This window comes from Python bivittatus, unplaced genomic scaffold (genome assembly GCF_059951505.1).
Source record: "Python bivittatus isolate LINGU-HERP-01145 unplaced genomic scaffold, Pbiv_v1 ctg000590_np1212, whole genome shotgun sequence".
Classification (NCBI taxonomy): domain Eukaryota; kingdom Metazoa; phylum Chordata; class Lepidosauria; order Squamata; family Pythonidae; genus Python; species Python bivittatus.
In genome coordinates this window covers 12,497,562-12,517,822 of record NW_028277086.1, presented here as the reverse complement: position 1 = coordinate 12,517,822, position 20,261 = coordinate 12,497,562, and the positions used below count along the sequence as shown (strand labels likewise).

Genomic DNA, 20,261 nt, shown 5'->3' with positions numbered 1-20,261 from the left:
ACAAAAAGGGGTGGGACTCCAGTCATGCCCACCTTCTTAACGCTTTTGACCCCCCCCCCATGGGCTCCCTTGAGCTGGACATTCCCCTCTCTTTGTTTCCCCTCCCAACAAGTGGGACAAAAGACCCATTGCTCTCCATTACTATGTGATGGGGTTGGTTGGGCTGAGCAGATCTCATGTCCTGACCACATCCTCAACCACAGTGTTGACAAAACATCCTAGATCAGTGTTGGATGTTATCTTGACTTGCTTCTAGCTTTTCTAGACCACCCGACCTTACATTCTGAGGTGAAGCTCAGCGGAGATGGGATAACCTCATTTCTGTCAGCTTCCCCAACAGCACCTTCCTGCTGTTCTCCCCACTGGATCTACCCACTACTGCAGTGTTTCTCAATCTCGGCAGCTTGGAGATGTGTGGACTTCAACTTCCAGAATTCCCCAGCCAGCATGCTGCACTGGGGAATTCTGGGAGTTGAAGTTCACACATCTTAAAGTTGACAAGGTTGAGAAACACTGCATAAACTCACTCTTTGCTGACATCTGGGTGCTTGTGTTTTGCAGCCCAGATATTGCAATCCTCATCTAGTGGATGCATTTAAACTGTGCAGAGGTTCTTGGGCTTTTTGTTAAGGTAATGAATAAATGTAACATATCTGCACTGCATGCAAAGTTGAAAAACCAAAAGGTGCTGGCTGGGGAATTCTGGGAGTTGAAGTCCACACATCCTAAAGTTCCCAAGGTTGAGAAATGCCGCTCTTTCCCCTTCAGGGCTTGAGTGTTTAGACTGCCCACTCTTTTTAGAGCAAGTCTAGCCTTGTTTGCCCTTAGGGCTCTTCTGCCTTATTGTTCTTCTGGAATAGTGCAGAACTGGAGCCCAGTCATCAGCTGACAGGCTTAGGGAATGTGATGCGCTTACGCTCTCTCTCTGCCCCTTCAGCATGCAGCATGTTGTTCCGGCTGATCTCTGAGCCCAGCATCAGCTTGGAGATCAGGCGGGTTCAGAGGAAGAGCCCCACTTGAAAGAACCGGACTCTCCTGCTGCTGCAAACAGAATAGTTCCTCCCTCGAGAGAGAACTCTGACTTGATATGTTCGATGGTCTATTGGTTTGTTTTCTTGGCTGTCCACTCAGAAGTATTTCTGAGGATTTACTCCTAGGCGAGTGTAGAGTAGACTTCTCCAAATTAGCACCCTTTACGGGTCCCAGGGACTACAACTTCCACACTTTCCAGTGGCCAAAGACCACTGACTGGAACTGTAGTCCCAACACACTTAGAAAGCAACAGATTAGGACGTCTGATGTTATGCTTATAACTTTCGCACGTACACATGGCTGTAGAGAGAAAAACGATGGAAATAGGACTGCCCTTACCTGAAGTGCAGCGAGCACTTCTGAGCAATGTTGCTCTAAAAAGCTCCATAACTGGAAAAACTTTGGGCTAACTCGAAGGTACCTTGAGTGTTAATTTGCCACTTTTGCCTTCACCTAAGGAAGTCATGGCCCTAATATAAGATTTGGCGTCGTGCTTACGGGCGAATCTTGCCCTCGGGGTTGCAACAATCTTGCTAAACCGCTTCGTCTCCTTTTGGCTCAGTCCCCATCCTTGCTTGCTTGCTTGCTTGCTTGGGTCGAGCAGCCTTGCAATGCAGCCGCGTTTCCGGGGGAAGGCGTTCCTTGTAACGCGTTCCCCCAGGGTGCTCGCAGCGGCACGCGTGAAGCGATGCTTCCTGGACCGCGCTCAGCCGCCAGAGAAGAGCGGCTTCTGGCTCAGCCTTTCCCTGGGAAATGAGCCCCCTCGGCCTTTCCCTTGGCCAGCCGAGAGAGGGCCTCAATGGCGGCGGAGGCCGCGGCTGCCCCGGCCGCCTATCAGCCGGTCGTGCCTTCTCGCTCCGTTTGCGTCTACACGAGCTGCTATTGGTAAGAAAGCGGCGCAGCCCTTGTGGGGAGGACGGAGATGCCCCTATCATAAGACCCAGCGACCGCCGGCTTCGTTCCAGAGGGCTTTAATAGGGCAGCTGCTGTCACAATATCCAAAGTCTCTCCAGCCCTTAAAACAATCCGGAAGCATTTTCTTGAAAGACCGTTTGATTTACTATGTGCAGATAAATAGGTGCTGTACCGGCTTAGAATAATATATTACAATTAATCATGGTAATGTAAAACAAGGAGCCTATTTACTCAAGTTGATGTAACATCTTCAAAGCTACCCTTTGCTTTTCTTCCATTCGTGTTTGAATTCCTGTTTGTTTTTCCTATTGGGATTTTTTTTTTTTTTTTTGGTATCGCTGGTAAAAAGGTGTGTGGTGGGTACGTGCCCTGGCAGAATTAGACCCTGATTCCAGGACATCTACGTCCACTTGTAAAATTGTGTAGAAGAGAGACTGAAGTGAATAAAAGGTGGGAATGCAGGATAATTGTGAAAAGATTTACGATCAGGAAGCATATTCAGAGTTAGGATTTTAGTACCAGAAGAGCATGGAAACTTGAAAATGTGTGAACTGATGTTTTTATTTTTCTACAGTGAAGAGAATATCTGGAAGCTCTGTGAACATATCCAAAGCAAGAATCAATACCCTTTAGAAGAATTTTATGCTGTTTTCATTTCCAATGACAGAAGGATGGTGAGTTGGGATGTGGAATAGAACCAGAAGCAAAACAAGCACCAAAACCAACCCGTCTTAAATGTCAGGATCAAAAGCTGATTCTAGTCTGTATGAAGCAGAAAAGCCTAATTTTTGCAGCCTTCAGATTCCCCCCTCCCCATCCTGCTGCTGACAATTCTAGCAGCATAATTATATTACCATTTTTTATGAATCAGAATTCAGTGAAAACACCTCCCCACAAAAAATCCCAGCTTGAATGTTTCAGACCCTCTCCTCCACAGTCCTTGAAACCAAATAAATGAGATATATCCATGTTTAATTAAAAAAAAACCTGCTGACTCATGGTTCAAACTTAGCATTGCAGTTATGATTGATGTAATCTTGGACATGTATGAATAGAGTTCTCATTGGGACTTACAATTAGGTAAGTTGATATATCGGTTTAGTTGGTAATATTTTGTCCATTGCTTTATTCATTTTCAAGGAAAAGTTGTAATTGATTAAATTTCTCTGTTACAGTCTGTTCTTAAATGATCAGAAGAAAGAGCAAGGCAATTTGTTTTTTAAATGACATGTTGAAATTAACAATTGCTAATGTTGCCTGTGCTAATTTCCTTTAATGACTTTGTGGTCCTGATGCAAGGTTTAGATTGACATCTATTTCTTTTCCAGTAGTACAATACAGCAACTACTTTTTTGAGAAGGGGATTTGCAGGTGCGTGAGTGCAGTTACATACATTTAGAATGACTAAGAAATTAAAGCAATACATCTTCCAAATCTGGCAGAAGGATGTGTGTAATGTACTGAAAATTAAAAAATATATATAGTTCTGTTGCAGTGAAAGGTAAAAGTAACATGAAGCCAAGATTTAATTTCCAAGAGGTCTTATGGGAATGTGCTTAAAGCTTATATTGTTCAAGTAAGTACTTTTTCAATCCAGCAATGGGAATAAAGCACATATGCCTCATCTATTTCTATTTTATCAGGCCCCCCCTACTAAACTGTAGCTTGTGTTTTCAAAATTACCAAAGTTTAAAAGTGGATTGTGGCTACAGTATAGGTAAATTATAACCTGTAATCCTGATTCAGAGGTAGTGATACAGTTCAGATATCATGCTTAACCAGCTCAACAGTGTAGCATGTCGTATGAACATACTAACTTAGTCAGTACTGGGGCTGGAGTGTCACAGTTCTAACCCAAAACTGTACCTGAACAATTTGAGTCAAACTACCTTTCCTGGTCAGCCATATTGTAAATATCAGCCATGTTGTAAATACTGGGTGATTTGTAAGCCCCATTCATTCAGTCCTCCAAGGAAAAGAGGTGGTGCTGTAGAACAGCCAAAAATATAATGTACTCTATTGCAAAACTCGCCATCAAGGCTTGGAAGTCACATGACACACTTCCCAAACAGACAAGTCTTGCTGGTTGCTGCTGACCTAGCCAATAGGGAAAGGGCCATTGATGTAGTCAATCTTGACAGTATTGTTTTGCCCCAGTGGCTCATGTGCTGGACTGTTGGTGTTTCCCCAGATGGAAGCCATTGACCCAGTTAGTGTGATTGGGTGCTGCTAGATCCAGTAACTATACCCAGTTAATAGTGGACTTAGCTAGATGCATTGTGTGAACATAATCTCATGTAGCAGAATAAATGGCTGGGGAAGGGCCAAGTGGAAATCTGGTTTGAAAGGCAATTCACAATTCTTACATTTACTATTTTATTCTTTGAACAATGCAATCTGCATATTTTACAAAGTAGAAGCAGACAGGGAGGAGTTGTAGGAGGAACAGTAGGGAAATGGATGCTGGGAATAATCAAGGAAAGGATGGGCATTTATTTCACTGTCATGTTTTTTGGAGGGAGGAAACTGTTGAGTTTATGATGCAACAAAAGTAATTTGTGTAGTAAGTGTTACAGCCACAAAAAATACCCTTGGGTATTTACATGGCATTTGTGAATTTGTAGAAAAAGTATTAGCTATCAGTTGGTGAGAGTCTTAGATGTTAAAATATTTTGTTTAAATGTAGACTATATTCTTTGTAACCTGCAGGTACCACTTTGGAAGCAACAGGCAGGATGTGCAGATCAGCCTGTGATTTGGGTAAGCAAATCTACATTTTCTTTGCACTGTTTCCCATTACCCCTGCCATGCAATTGTTGTTTTTTAAATGTAACTTTGACAACCAAATCAGTGAAATATACAAAATATGCTCAGTCCAGTGTAACCCAATGTGACTAAAATGTTTTCTCAGGCAGTATGGTGTAGTGGTTAAGTTGGTAGACCAGGAGTAGAGATATCAAGGTTCTAATCTATACTCAACCATAGAAGCTTCCTGGATGTCTTTGGGCTAATCACTCTGGCTCAGCACAACCTATATCACAAGGTGGTTGTTCGGGGAAAAATGGGAGGAAGGAGCACTGTGCACGCCATCTTGAAGTCCTGAATAAAAGGCAGGATATAAATCTAATGAACAACAACAATGTTCTCTGGATGAGTTGAATTTGAAGTTCCCATAATTTTCAGCTGATTTTATTTGGATGATCACATTGTAGCTTAATGTGCTGAGCTATGAATTAGCTTTTGAAGTAAGAGTTAATTCCACAAACCAGGTGCATGCAGTAAACTAGGAATCTGTGTTTCCTGGTTTGTTTGCATTATAGAAAATCACAATTAGAGCTTTGGAACCAGCCAGGCTGTGAAAACTTGTTTTGATGTTGACATAATATCCGTGGTTAATTCTGAAATGATTAACTCTAGTTTACTGGTTTGAATGAAACACACATTATTAACTTATTTTCTTGTGCAAATGGCCACATGCAGCCTCTTAAATCTCATACATATTTCATTTTATTAGCTGACATAGCTGAGATCCAGAGCTCTGTTGCACCAGGATATTGTCAACAAGCCCAAATAATGCATGCCAAGTTCTTCAGAATGATCCATTCTATGATTCAGATGGCTAGCATTCCTATGTACCAGAGCTAAGAAGGAACCTAGCCACTAAAAATGAATAAAATATTCATTATATATTATACAGTATATTGTTGAATTGGGTTTTACATGTAGAGTTTACCCTTTTTCCAGCTTCTCCTCTTTAATCATCACAGGTCCTCATACTCCATCTAAATATCTTTTCCTTTCAGGATTACCATGTTATTTTGTTACATGTGTCGAATGGAGACCAGAACTTTATCTATGATCTTGATACTGTCCTACCTTTTCCATGCCCTTTTGGCACTTACATTGAAGAGGCTTTCAAATCGGACAGCATTATTAATCCTGGATTTCGAAGGTGGGGATATAAATCACAAACATTCCCAGTGTAGTTTCAATAGTGGTAAGACTTGGGTGTGCCAAAATTGGCCTGTTATGTTACAGATATAATTTGAGCTTTGTAGAAGCTGTTATCAGATCAGCCTGGAGAAGAGGAAAACTCTCTATAACCATAAGAATAAATTTCAGGAGCACAGTTCTGTTAATTTAGTGCATGTGAAGTAATAAAACTTTGTTGCACTAGTACAACAAATGCAGCTGATGAAGTAATGCAGCTGATGAAGTAAATAGCACAAATACTTTGCACTGATTTTTATTCAAAGTCCAAATATCAAATGATGTAGTTCATATCTACTTCAAAATCAGTTGTCTTCAGTGGCATTCATTACCCTTGGTTGAAACCTTATCTCTAACCTAGAAGTAAGCCCCACTGAACTCTCTAGCTGGACTTATGCATTATATCAAGACCAGTGCTTACTTAATCATACTTGACTGCATTAACCACAACTAGCTGAGTTTATAAACTGTGACTTGTGAGTCAGAGTGGCTGGGTTGGCGCAACTGCTGAACCAAGCAAAATACTTCATAGCTTAGCAGGATTTGCAAATTCAGCAAATGAATGTCTTTCATATGTGTAGGATTCCATTGTACTTTATCCTTGGCTGAAGTTGACCAGCAACACATGTGCTTGTAAAATATTCCTATTTAATGTGGAATATTAACCATTCACAGTTAATTAACACAAGGTGAGTCTGATGCTGAACAGCAATTTAATATTTGATTTATTTATAGTCAAAAACACTTGCAGAAGACTCAGCCTGCTGCTTTCTGGGGAAGGCAACCCTGATCGCTTAAGTGTTTGTCTTCTTTAGAAAAGTGAGATTGGTTCGAGCTGATGTGTACCTGAAGACTTTCGCTTCTGACCGATCACACATGAAAGACACCAGCGGGAACTGGCTGAAATCTCCTCCCCCATATCCATGCATTGAAACTGCGGGTAAGTCACAAATTTTAATTTTCTACAACCAGACTAGATCTCTTGTTAACATTGACTGAGTTCAAGCATTCACTAAGCTGTGGTTTGTTTCTGTTGAATAAGCCTTAACTGGCTGAGTTTGTACAGTATAAAACAGTAAAAGGCTCCAAATTGAGCTTGACCCCTAGTGACTCATGGATGTGTCCAGGAATTGGTGCAGCAAATTTATTTATTTATCTATCTATCAAATTTATATGGCCACCCATCTCATAAGAAGTGACTCTGGGCAGTGTACAACAATTAAATAAAGCAATAAATATATAAAAACAATCATTATTAAAAAATGTGAAGTAGTCATTATGAAGATCCAGAAGGTCCCAAATTCAATTCTTAGAATCTGTTATAAAGACTTGCTTGAGTGGATCTTGATTCTTGGTGGCTACTTGAACACACCGATGTAGATTTCTTAGCAGCTTTATGGAAGTGAATGGCCACTGCCTTCTTCCAGGATCCTCAACTTCCCAGTCTAATCTATAGCTCTGGGATTTCTTTACATCCAAATATTAGCCAGTTTTGATCCTGCTTAAATTTTCAAAATCAGTTGGTCAGCTAGGTATTGCCAAGTAGTTGTTCAACATGCTGTGCCATAAACCATGGTTTAATAACCACAATAGTTGGAATTCATACCTAATGTGCTTTGCTTGGTTTTGGCATAGCTCGTTCCATGAATCTAGTCATTATGATTTGCTAACCATGGTTAATGGCTTAATAGGGTATGAACCCAACCTGTTAAAGCATAGCTTAGAATGGTGAGTAAACCACATAATTAGTTACATTCTGCTGCTACTGCTCAAAGAAAGAGTAGCTGTTGCATCTTCTTAGTCTAATTATTCTCAGTTTTGCAGTTTTTCAGCAACCCAGTTCTTTATCCAGTGCCTTCTTTACCCTTTGCCAGAGTTTAGATAATTTGGATCTATCCTGGGCTAATTTCTTACAAACTCTAAGCTCATCCCACTTCTGTCATGGTGGCTTAAAGCCAATGGCAATAAGAGTCTAGAACATCTGGAGGACACTAAGGGGTTTATTCCTTCATGGAGCAGTGTTTGTCTTGCCAGTACGTCTGGAAATGAGTCTCAGAAGAAAAAAACTGAAACTGGAAATAGTTGGGTATTGCGACAATTCAGGATTTTTTCTCTGCTCCCTCCAAAGAACTTAAATGACTTTCAATGCTTTCTTCTTTTTTCTTTTAAGATTTCAAGATGAATCTGGACGACTTTATTAGTATGAATCCAGATGCAGGCTGGGGTTTTGTGCTGAAACTCCCTGATTTTGTGCAAGAATTTGGCAATCAGAGCTATGAAGAAGGACAATGAAGAATGAAAATGCAGATATAGGTTTGACGTTTGCCATGCTATTTGTGTATTGCTACGTTTAAAGTTGGAATAACGTTGTGTTGTAGCAAATAAAAATGCACTTAGAAAATAAAACTTTACTTTTAATGCTTTTTTTGGAATATATGGCAAGAAATGCAAAGATCATGAGGAAGGTCAGGTCAGAGCTATTGTGGAATTCTTGATGTTACCAAGAGATTTGGGAAAGATCAGTTAGGGCTAATACAGTGGCCTGTCGCTAGATGTCAGTCTTTACTCCTAGTCTCTTAGTAAAACGTAGCTGTAAGAAATTGTTGGTTTCTTGGATATCTTTTTTTTTTTCTTCAGTGGATAGTTTAATGAGCCATGATGATCAACAAACCTCTTACAGATCAGTTGGTGACTTGTTTATGTATCAAGTGCCATCATATGATGTTACACATGATGGTGTTGCCACAAAAACCAACATGGTTGACTTATGACTTCAGCGATTTCACTCCCAAGTTCTCATGATATTTTGAGGTTCTTGCCTGACTCAAGTGAGCTCTCAGGTGTAGAACATCTCATGAGATTTGGGGCATTTTATACCCACATATATACTCATATATACTGTTGCTAGTCACTTCTGACTCTTTGTATCCTGATGGACATAATTTTAGTTGGTTGTTAGCTTAGAGTTTGGGTGGATCCCTCTGGTTGGCATGAGTTCTGCTCTTACAGAATGCCAGCTCAGCCTCCCCACCCATGATTTAATTGTACACATATCCTGGCATGTATAAATATCATGGCATGTAAAGGTACACATATCCTGGCATGTATAAATATCATGGCATGCTGAGACCTGGTTAGGCATGAGCAGGGGATCCTCTCGCTTGGAGAAGTGTCCATCTTAAATTTAAATAAATTCAACTATGGCATCAGTGAAGCCCCAGGATAGGGGAGGAGAAGTGTGACTATCGTGATCTAGGGAACTCTTATGGCTTTCAAGAGCACTGCATTGCAGAACTGGAGATAAGACCTTGTTTGTAAAACTGGGCTCTAGTGGTCAATTGGGATTGCTGCTACTATTCCAGACTCTCTGCTGCATAATGGCTTCCCTGCCACAGCCTCTGGTGGCTGGGATAGTGGTGGTGTTTCCTAGACTTAATGGTACTGGGAGCCTTCAACCTGCTTTCTCTGGTTCTGGAGTCAGAGGTTGCTTGGGAGTTCATGGCCACCATGGCAACCATGGACTTGACCAAGTCATTGAGGACCTAACGTGCAGGGAAGGTCATACATTGGGTCTGGTTTTGCCTTGGGGCAGTGGTGACATCTGAACATGGGAGAGATTAACATAGTCCTTTGTCACAGACATATCACTCTGTGATTGCTTTGGAGTTCCCCATTGCCATCCCTCACCAGAGGGTGGACCTATTCAGTCTGTCTGCTCCTGGCTCTTAACAGACCTAGTTGGGCTCCAGAGGGAATGTGGAGTTATTCTTGAGGCTCTGATACATAGTTTGACTGAGGCCTTGGTCACCACTTGGAATGAAAGAGTGATGTTGGTTTTTGGTCAGATTGCACCTATATGGCCTCTCCCTGCTCGTGGATCCCAGAGAGTCCCCTGGTTTTCCAAGGAACTTCAAGAGAGGAAACAGCAGAAGAGGTGCCTAGTGCACTACAGGAAGAAGATGGGTGTATCTGATCAATGTGAGTAAGAGCCTTTATGAAGCACTACCTTGTGGCTATAGGGGTGGCAAAACAATTATTTCTCTGCTCTTACCACATCTGCTGATTGCCAGTGAATGGCCTTCTTTAAATTAATCCTGTCTCTCCTGAGGAAAGGGGGATGGAAGAACACCTGAAGTCTACTGCAAGGAATATTGGAAGCATCTAAGAGATAAAATTGCATGGATCTACTCTGATGTGGACTCTAGTTGCACCAGTCTGGTGAAATTGATTGAAACACAGTCCTACCCAGTTATCTGGGAGCAGTTTAAGCCACTGATCCCAAGTCTCAATTACAGCTGATCACAAGCTGAAAATAGAAATCAGCAATGTGATGTGGCTGACAAAATGCAATTTTAGACTGCATTGATAGAATAGTTTCCATATTGTGGAAAGTAATATTTCCACAGTAATCTGTATTATTCAGACTCCACTTTAAGTCATGTGTGCACTACTGGGTACTGCAATCTAAGGAAGATTCAGGAAAAACTGGGACAGTTGCAGAGAAGGGCAACAAAGGTATCAGGGGACTGGAAAATCTTATGAGGATAGACTGAGTATGTTAGTCTTGGGAAAAGACAGTCAAGGGGGATTATGACAGATTAAGATAGGATGTTTATCTTCTCAGATTCTGGGCAAATGTTTTGGGGGAAAATCATAATGTAAGAGCAAATCAACAGTCGATCCAAGGACCAAGCCAGGCTATGAGCTCCCTTTGCTGGGTGTAAGGAAGCTGGATGGTCTTCTCTAGGGAATGCCTTAATCTGAACAGGAATTTAAACTTAGCCTAAGCAGCCCTTTCTAATTCTATGGTATAAGAGAGGGTCTGTTGCACTGTAAAAATATTCTTTAACATATCAACCTATTTACTCTAAACTTAGAATAATCTGTAGAGCGACATTCAATGTGACTCTTTTCTTGGATCAACGTGTTGCATGTTCCAGTCTTTTGGATTTCTTTTTATTGTTGTAGCTTCTACAACTTCCAAATAAAACTCAGAAGCAAATTCTTGTTGGGATCTTGGTGCTTGTTGTGCTTGGTTTTCTTCTTGCAAATGTTTTATTACCAAACTCAATAATATTGTCAGTGTTTTGACATTAGCTGGGTAATGAAACATCTCAGGAAGAAAACCAAGTTCTGCAAACACTAAGATCCCAACATTTCAACCTTGAGCTATACATTTTTAAAACCGCATTACTAGATTTATATTCTACCTTATTTTGTACACCTCAAGGCCACGTACAGAATGCTCCCAACTCCTATTTTCCCCGCAACATCAGCCTTGTGAGGTGGATGGCTGGCCTAAAGTCACCCACCCGGCTTTCATGCCTAAGGGAGGACTAGAACTTGTGGTCTCCTGGTTTCTAGTCCAACACCTTAGCCACTACTCTGAACTGGCTGCCAAGAATAATCTACTATTGAAATAAAATCTGTTCCCCTGTCCCCAAGGAGGCTTCATATCCAGACACAAGTGAAAGTTGACATATATATTCTTTTTGCAATATAGAATATTTCTTGTCCTCTCTGCCATCCCCCCATCTCCCAATTGCTTCACGATTGTCTAGACGCCTCCACAAACTAGTATGAATTCCAAATTCCATCACTGGGTTAAAAATAGTGGTTTTCTAAGTATAAGGCTTGTGGCAAAATAAAGATTGTCAGTTGTGATTCAGTCCCAGAAGACTGCTATTTTGGGGAAAGAAATATTTACAAGAAAAAGGGCTCGAGAAAGTTCTGAAATTTCAACAACAGGACCAAATGACTGATAATACGAGCTACAAAATGTATTCTATTGCATAATAAAGTTGTTGAGCTAGGCTGCAAATTTATTGTTTCTCTAGATAGATCCATAAAAGATGTATCATTTAATTGACGTTTTTCTCCCACAGTTTGTAAAAATTATCTTGTGGATGTGGTGGGAATTTTTTTAAAAAATTTCTTTACAAAACTGCATTTCCCTCTGTGCTCTGAGTGGAGATGACTCTTACATCAGTTTAAGTCTGAAAAATAAATCTGTCCACATTGTTACTATCTTAATTAATGCTTCTCAACCTTATCAACTTTAAGATGGGTGGACTTCAACTCCCAGAATTCTCCAGCCAGTATGCTGGCTGGGGAATTCTGGGAGTTGAAGTCCCCTCATCTTAAAGTTGCTGAGGTTGAGAAACACCGATCTTACTATTTCAAAACCTTCATATTGAAATGGGGCCTTTACAATGTTTTTTTAATTTCTGCTATTTTTGTTTCTGCTTCACTAAAATTGTAGCTGGTCATGTATGTTAAGGTTCTATCCCTGGTTTAGGGGTTTAGATTGTAGTTTTGAAAGTCTTCTAAACTGTTTTGAAGGGAGGTATATGAACTTTCTGCAAAACAAAAAATAAAAAACCCCAGGGAATTTAATCTATTGATTCAGCAAGAGTAACCTGCATCTCTGAGTTCAGAATTCTTTAGTTACTTATTCAAGATAAAATTTGATAGAAGAGAAGATAGTGTTCAGACACAGTGGAACCATTTATTTCATTGCCAGATAGGTGGGGTAGGATTCTCCCAGAACAAAATGCTTGTATTACATCCCATGTGGAATTTGCATCTGGATACTTTCAGCAGAAGAATAGGAGAAAGCAGTCATTCTGAATTTGTATTCATGTCTGTCTGTCTGTCTGTCTCTATCATTTAGTGTACCATAACAAAACAAAACAATGTCTCATATAAAACAGCAGCCTTGTCTAGCTAAAATTGGGTCCATATAACACGTATAGCAATGTTCAAGTGCTGCCTTAAATCAACTGCTTATATTAACACACGTTCCATGCTTGTGAATGGAATAAAATGATTAAATCAGGCTTTTCTGCCTCCCTTCCTTATATAATTCCCACAAATCTGTTCCTAGTGAGTGAGGAACCCTTTGGGAAAAGTGTGGGTCAGCTTTCCCCAACCTGGTTATCATGGACAATCGTTCCAGATACTTCCAGTCAGAAGCTATGGTGCAGCTACAGTGCAAGACCAGGGTAGGAATAGCTAGTGTTTTTTAATTTTTCTACAGTTGGGGAACAGATCCTACTCTCATAACTTATTTATTTAACAATGACATATTTATATTTAAGACCCAGCATGAGAGAAATGTAAGGTTTTTATGACTCATTGCAAGAATAACATACCCTGCCATTGGTATTCATAATCTTAGAATAGTCTTGCTCCAGCTGGTACTATTATCATGGGAGGTCTGACTCCTATCTTCCCCACTGGCCTAAGTTCACCAGTCTGGAGGACAGAAAAAAATGCCTCACAGAATGTTACAGAATTGATTAATTTTTTGATTTCAGACTTGTTGGGAATTGTTAACTATCTTGAATACACTTGCTTACGCGAAATCTTTACATCGCACCAACTCTAAAAGATTTGTTAGTTTTAAATACGACCTTACTAGCAAGTAATTACAGTTGTCATAATAAGCCATTGAAAACTGACTCACCCTTGGAACTTTTATTGCATAGATCCTGAAAGAAAGAGTGGCTAGAATAGCAATTTGTATTTAATGATCAGCATGAAGAGAACTCTACATGAAATGAGAAATGCTTGATTCAGCAGGATTCATTTCTTCTTTAAATAGTCACTTGCTTTCCCTTGCCTTAAACATTGTTGAGGTAAGATATCAAAAGGAACAGTTCTGGCATCTTGAAGGCTGCCAAATGTACAGGAACGAGTTTTCATAGGTAAATGGCAGCTTTACTGGATACACAACAGAATCAAGGATATGTGTGTGAATGTATTTAAACTAGCCTTCCCAAACTGGTAGATACCAATGTTTGTAAACTGCCTCATAGAATGCAGTTGTATTGGTGGATAAACTACGAAAGATAAAATAAATTGTATAAATATAATAAAATCAATCTTCCAGACTTGGACAACACGTCCAGATTCCCAGGCAGATGTCCAAGGTCTTGGGAGTTGTAGTTCATCCTATCTAGAGGCAACTAAACCAAGAAGGCTGATGTAGACACTCTGAATAATTCATCTGCATCTTCATTCCTGCAAAGCATAGAGACATGCTTGTGTGTTGCTACAAAAAACTGGAGAAAAGTAATGAATGCCATCCTTCTGACATTCTGAAACCAGGAGAAGCTTGTACCAGCTAAAGCAATGGAAATGCCAGCCTTCATAAATTTTAGAATATTTTATTCATAATTTCAGTGTCAAAAACAGTTTACAAAAAAAAAAAATTACAATCACTACTTGTACTAAGCAGTTGTCAAATAGTTGATCATGCAAGAAAAAAGAATGTGCAAAATTTATATAGGATTTTCAGTAGCCTGCTAATATGCTACACAAAAGGATTTTTAAAAATACACGATGAGGTTTGTTTTTTACCTTTATTACCCCTTTGTGCTAAACCAATTTTTAAAAAGCCTCTTAAACAAATATACATATATAGGCAGGTGTATATTATTAATGCTAATTAAATTCTAAAATGAAAACATTTGTGAAAATTTAAAAAAAAACACAGTAAAACGTTGATTTAATGGACCATTGGGGGAAGCATGCCTATTAAATCTTAATTTAACTCATTTGCATAATTATAAAATTGATTAAAAAAGCAGAATTTGCAGTGAAACCTCAATTTACTGGACAAATCCTGTATTAACCAAACAAAACAGATATTATTCTGTTCAATGGGAATTGAAATACAGTATTTGTGCATTGCATCCACAATGCTACCTAAACCAAGGTCCATTAAATTGTGGGTTTACTGTAATTCATTTTGGAACTGACTTCCTGACATTATGTACAGCAAAAAACTGTATTTTTTGTGAAGACTGTGACTGAGTTCAGGCTTTGTTCTAAGCTGTAGTTGGCTTAACCATGGTTTTTTGGCCAAGTCACAACTGACTGGCTTCACATATCATACTACGCTGTGAACTACAATTTACAACCCTCTCCTTCCATGGCTGGGTTCTTGCAACTAAGCTCAGAAATTAATCCAGTAAGTCATATTATAGCTTAGCCTAATGCCTGAAACTATATAGGAACAGAAAAGAAGATTGGCATAGGACAATCTTCTACACCAAATCTCTTCAAGAAAGCCATGCTATAAATCACATATTAGCATGGGCGGACCTTTTCAACAGAATAAGTCCTGTTCTATGGCAGTAGGACAAACAGTATCTCCTTTGCTTTTCAAACATTGTGGATCCTATAATATTCACTAAACTAGGTTCACTACATTAGTATGTAATACTGTGATAGGATCTAATCCAAGTGTTTCTCAACCTTGGCAATGTTAGGATGTGGGGACTTCAACTTCCAGAATTCCCCAGCCAGCCATGGTGGCTGGGGAATTCTGGTAGTTGAAATCCCCACATCCTAACATTGTCAAGGTTGAGAAACACTGATCTAACCAAACATTCCAGAAATGTCCTTTTAGCATCCTGGAATAGAAGGTTTCCTGCAGATTTTCCCAACTCCACCCACAATCCTCACCAGAGAAAGAGTTTTTAATCCCAGTCTGTCAAAAAAAAAAAACTAAGAAAATTTAAACATGAAGATGGAAGAAAAGGGGTAAAAAAAAAATTCAAAGTCTTTCTGGAATATCATCTGGTTCCTACCAATGCATACAAGTGAAGGAGACTACAAAATAAGATGTTAAGTAGCCATTCCAGTAGGCAGACATTAAGTTCAACATTGTAAGATTAAACATTACAAGACTTTCAGGTCCAACATATTTCTGGAACAAAGCTAGAATGTTGTAAGTAGATGCTTTTGGAGAAATTTGGGGAATGGTGCCCAAATCAATGATTCTACTTGTGGCACATTTCCACGCAAGAGAACAATGAGAGCATCTGCCACTGCCTTAATAGACGGTCTTAATAGCTATAATATGGCTCACTGATTTCTGGGCTAAGTTGTACTCACTTTATGTTATTTTGTAGCCTGGGTGGGGATGGCTTTGAGGTTTATTAAACATCTCCAAAGTTTTGGATTATGGAAATGGGAAAAAAAAATCTGGAATTGCAACAGTTGTAAGTCATCCAGTCTTTGCAAAGATGTAGAACCTAGTGCAAACACATTTTATCAGAGAAATGTTTGAATGCGCTTCCAGATTTTTTCTAGATTCCTCCTCCTCCTCCTCCTCCTCCTCCTCATCATCTTCATCAAAATATTTTTATACCTCTTCTCACTGAAAAGATCCCAGAGTGGTTCATAACAATATAAAAAAAATAATTACAAGACCAAAAGACTCTATTCGAAAGATAATGAAGGAGTATTAATGGATATCTAACCCAAAAAAACAAAAAACCCAGAGCAGCTATTTTCTCTTTTCCTGCTGAACTGGATATTTTTATGGAAAGGAAAAAGACAACTAGCAATGAAAAAGTTTGAAGTGAATAGTAAAAAAAAAAAAAAAAAGTATTTTGCATTGTGTACATTATAGGCAGAACTCTAGAATGCCAAATCTTAAATACAAAGAACCAATCTTGTACGCAAAATAGATCGGACCCTTCAAAGTTATAAAAACATCATATTTACAGCAAGGCAGTGTTTCTGCTAACAATTTAGCAAACAAGAGGAACTGTTTTCACAAAGCATGGCAAGATGTTTATCAAGCTGCAGAGCTGCTAAAATGAAGCATCGACAGGTTCTGAGAAAACTGTCAACTCTATTCTCTCTTCTGTAGTGCATGAACAGGAGCCAAAGAAATCCTATCAAGATTTCGTAGATACTTTACTGTCTATTTCAGCAAAGGCAAACAGGATGTGTGTGTTTGCTATTAATTTGTAGAGAAAGTTAACTTGCTGGATGTCCTAATACACTGGTGCAAACTTGTGCAAAAATAAAGGTTTCATCAGATGGTCTTTCAAGGACGCCTACCTCAAGATCCAATCTACTGCAGGCAAAGAGTGAGAGAGACAACCAGACTATTCTGGAATATGCTTTTTGTCCCTGGAGTTGTCTGAACACGTATCAAAGATCTAGATTCACTTAAAAGTTATAAGGTTAATAATCCTATACAAGTGATGCAGATGAATATTAGCATTCAAACAACATAGATGCAACAATCAGCTTTTCTACAGCGTAAAATTCATGTTTTGTTAAATCAAAAAATTAAAAATTCAGACCCTATCAACCAAGTGTGTTCAGTAGCAGACAGTTTTCTAAAGACTGTGTAGACATAAGCAGGGCTTAATAGGGCCAGAAGCATAACAGATTTGCAGCCACGGTGGAATAATTTTTTTGAAAGTGAGTAATAGATTAAATAAAAATGGCTTCACACACACATACCCAGGCACATTTTAAAAGCCCTCTTTCCACAAGCATCTCCAGGAGCTTGCTGCTTTTACAAGAATAATAAAAGTAGTGTCATGTCACAAACTCTGCCCTTGTTGCATACCTGTACAAAAGGGGTGGGCCTTGTCTCATGAGATTGCAACACTGCTTTTGTCATTTTGCACCCCTTGCTCTGTCCTGCAGATGCTTCTGAACCTTTCTGGTTCTTTATAATTCTCATCTGTTTGTAATCGTCCAATCACCAAACCTTTTCCTTACATCTGATAATCCCTTATTCTCCCAAACAGTGCTGCTTTCTGAAAGAGCATATCTATTAACACATGAATTCCTTATCAATTTATGACAGGTAGTCCTCATTTAGCGACCACAATTGGAACCAGCAACTTGGTCGTTAAGTGAAGTGGTCACTAAGCAAAACCACAACTGCGCTTATGATTTTACTTCAGCTCTCCTTTGCTTTACAGATGTGCAAAGGTCACAAATGCGAGGATTGGTCATAAAGTTACTTTTTCATCACCATCGTAACTGCAAATGGTTGCTAAGCGAGGCAGTCACTAAACGAGGGTTACCTGTATTATCATTGTGCTTGTTTCTTTTAAGTCACCTTCTGAGAACTGCACTTTTGTGAGAATGCTGGTTCTTTAAGAAGAACCTTAATTCATTTTTTTCCACCAAACCACCGTTCCTAAGCTTCTCTGGGAAAAGAAAATTCTAGAGCACAGATATGCTCAAAGATTTTGCAAGAACCTCTAGTAAAACCCCTGTGCAGTATGTACCCATTAACAGTAGCAATCACTCCATAGCACTCCTGTGTGGCAGAATCAAGCTACCAGCTTGGTTTGCAGATGGAGCTGACAATAATGACTCCCAGGAACTATTCCAGGGTAGCATTAGTCAAACGCTATCGTAATGCCTACCTTCTTATCTCTGTTCATATGCCCTTATTCCAGTCTGACTTCCTATTTTCCTGGCTACATCAGCATCTCAAACCCTCAACCTTTGATACAAAGACCATACCCATGTGGGAATTTTTCCCACTGTAGTGGGGAAGAAGCCTCAAAGAGAAGCCTCAAAGCAAACTAAGGTAGCTTCTTGATGATCCAGACACTCTTTCTCGGCTATTGAGAAATCTGAATTTGAGACCAGAAATATCATTACTTGGATATGCCGTGTGCATGCATCTATAATAATTTTTTTTTTAAAAAATCAGGTACTTCATCTAAATTCATGATGCAAACCCAATGTTGCAAATTTGTTAGCAAATAGGAAGAAGGATTCTAGCAGACCCATCTTTTACCTGCAGGTATAACCCCTGGGTGTAACCCCTGTGGCATCATCAATTTCAACATCAAATGATATGAAAATTGCCAAACTGAGTTAATGAGATCACAGGCAACAGCCAAAATGCACTCTAGGGTAGGGCAAAAGCCCCAATGACCAGTAGACCCAGCATGCTGGCTGGGGAATTCTGGGAGTTGAAGTCTACACATCTTAAAGTTGCCAAGGTTGAGAAACACTGCGTAAATTCTTTGCTAACATCTAGTGGCCGCTTGTGCTTTGCAGCCCAGATACTGCAAATCCTCATCTACTGATGGATCTTCCACATTTAAGCTGTGCAGAGGTTCTTGGGCATTTTTGCTATGATAATGAGTAAATATAATATATCTGCACTGCTTGCAAAGTTGAAAACATGTTTTTAGTAAGAGCTCTTCTCAAGTAATTAACCAGCTGCCTATTTCACTCTTACAACATAGTCAGCCTTCAGTGGTTTCTGAGAACGATCAAGGGAAATTTCCAAATTTCCTAGAACTCGGCTACATTTAAATACCGCAAAAAAGACAGCCAGCTAAATTAAAATTTAAGTGTTAACAAAAAGCAGCACATGGAATGCTACTATCAACAGTTTTTTAAAACTTCTCTGTAGATGATACAGATGCTTTGTACAGCACCTTGCTTTATTTGTAAAGCTATTTCAGAGGTAGAAACTGGGATATTTTATGTGGATTCAGTTCATTTTTTTTAAGAATAAAGGGATATATCCTTGTAAATCTCTTTTTAAAAAAGTTTAGGTATAAATATCTTCTGCAAACAAATAAACAAGCAAAATCAGGAGTAGTCCCAAGTTTTAACTTAACTGTAGTGTTTCATTCCCCTGGCTTTGAAAATCCAGAAGACATTTCCAATGGTTGCAGGGTAAATCTTCTTCGAATTTCTTAAATTGAGCAAGAATTGTCCCCTAAAGCTTGCATGCCAATTCTCATCACGCTTAATATTTACAAAAACCTTGCTTTTTTACATATCAGTCTAATTAGAAGGCTATGTTCTCACAAGAGTCCAAGGCCATGGGATTATGGCTCCTTTTGCCTCCTAAATTTCTCTTGTCCTCTTGACTCAGGAACATCAAACTGTATTATTTACAGGCTATGATACAAATTGAGCCATCTTGCTCAGTAGTGTAAAGTGTCCCATCAGAATAATGCGATAGGTAGTGAAATTATTTGGAAATTCAGAATCTGAACAAGTTGATAAAGTCTTGTGGTGAAAGAGAAGTCAGGCAGCTCTCTGGGTTGTTAGCTGTACATGGGTGATCGGTGCCCTAGAAAACAAGAACATCAGGATCTTTAAAACTTATATCAAGTAGTTCATCACACCAGATGGACAAATGGCACCATAAAAGCTCATCAATCAAGCTAGTCAACTCATTCATCAATGTTATTAAGATATGCCAAGTTGGTTTAGATTCACATGCTTTTTGGCCTTTTAATAGAACATCTAGAATATGTATACTTGAAATCAGAAATGCCTTCAGACATCAGGGCGCTCATTAGTCTACGCACCATTACATGAAATTTAAAATTATTATTTTTTAAATGGATTGAAAATCCACAAGATTACTAAAATTAATGAATTATGTAGACAAACCAGAAACAAGAGTCCTGAGTATCAAACAAGGAGGGAAGGTTTGTGATATTAGCTTTAGCAGTAATGGGCAGAAGGAATAAACCCGAGGGACAAGAAAAAGAGCTGCAACCAAGACAATGGTC

The 20,261-nt window shown here is 39.2% G+C and overlaps 2 protein-coding genes across 5 annotated transcripts in view; one reads left to right on the top strand and one right to left on the bottom strand.

Annotated features, from left to right (window-relative positions):
* Positions 1–1,664: 1,664 nt before the first annotated feature.
* NTAQ1 (N-terminal glutamine amidase 1) lies at positions 1,665–14,284 on the top strand. 2 transcript variants are annotated; one of them, XM_088148992.1, is made up of 7 exons: positions 1,665–1,917; positions 2,522–2,621; positions 4,657–4,707; positions 5,751–5,899; positions 6,753–6,877; positions 8,108–8,250; positions 9,783–14,284. In XM_088148992.1, the coding sequence occupies exons 1-6, from the start codon at positions 1,832–1,834 to the stop codon at positions 8,227–8,229; spliced, it is 633 nt and encodes a 210-aa protein (XP_088005118.1). In that variant the 5' UTR covers positions 1,665–1,831; the 3' UTR covers positions 8,230–8,250; positions 9,783–14,284. The 2 variants fall into 2 exon arrangements, with proteins under 2 accessions (XP_088005118.1, XP_007435946.1); XM_007435884.4 differs by lacking the exon at positions 9,783–14,284 and having other exon boundaries at positions 8,108–8,347.
* A 44-nt stretch (positions 14,285–14,328) lies between these two features.
* Positions 14,329–20,261, bottom strand: part of FBXO32 (F-box protein 32) — a 28,176-nt gene continuing 22,243 nt past the window's right edge. The window contains exons 9-10 of one of the 3 annotated variants that reach the window (XR_015797562.1): positions 15,330–19,813; positions 14,329–15,201 (exon numbers count right to left, since the gene is read on the bottom strand). Coding sequence is in view for 1 of the 3 variants with exons in the window: in XM_007435883.4 (XP_007435945.1) it covers positions 19,724–19,813 (90 nt within the window). In the remaining 2 variants the exon portion in view is untranslated. Of the gene's footprint in view, positions 19,814–20,261 lie in introns of all 3 variants that reach the window. The other 2 variants (XR_015797563.1, XM_007435883.4) reach the window with 2 other exon arrangements.

Coding starts and splice junctions, on each gene's coding strand:
- NTAQ1 (XM_088148992.1), top strand. CDS start 1,832: ATGGCGGCGGAGGCCGCGGCTGCCCCGGCCGCCTATCAGCCGGTCGTG. Junction 5,900..6,752: donor ATTAATCCTGGATTTCGAAG/GTGGGGATATAA, acceptor TGTCTTCTTTAG/AAAAGTGAGATTGGTTCGAG. Junction 6,878..8,107: donor TCCATGCATTGAAACTGCGG/GTAAGTCACAAA, acceptor TTTTCTTTTAAG/ATTTCAAGATGAATCTGGAC.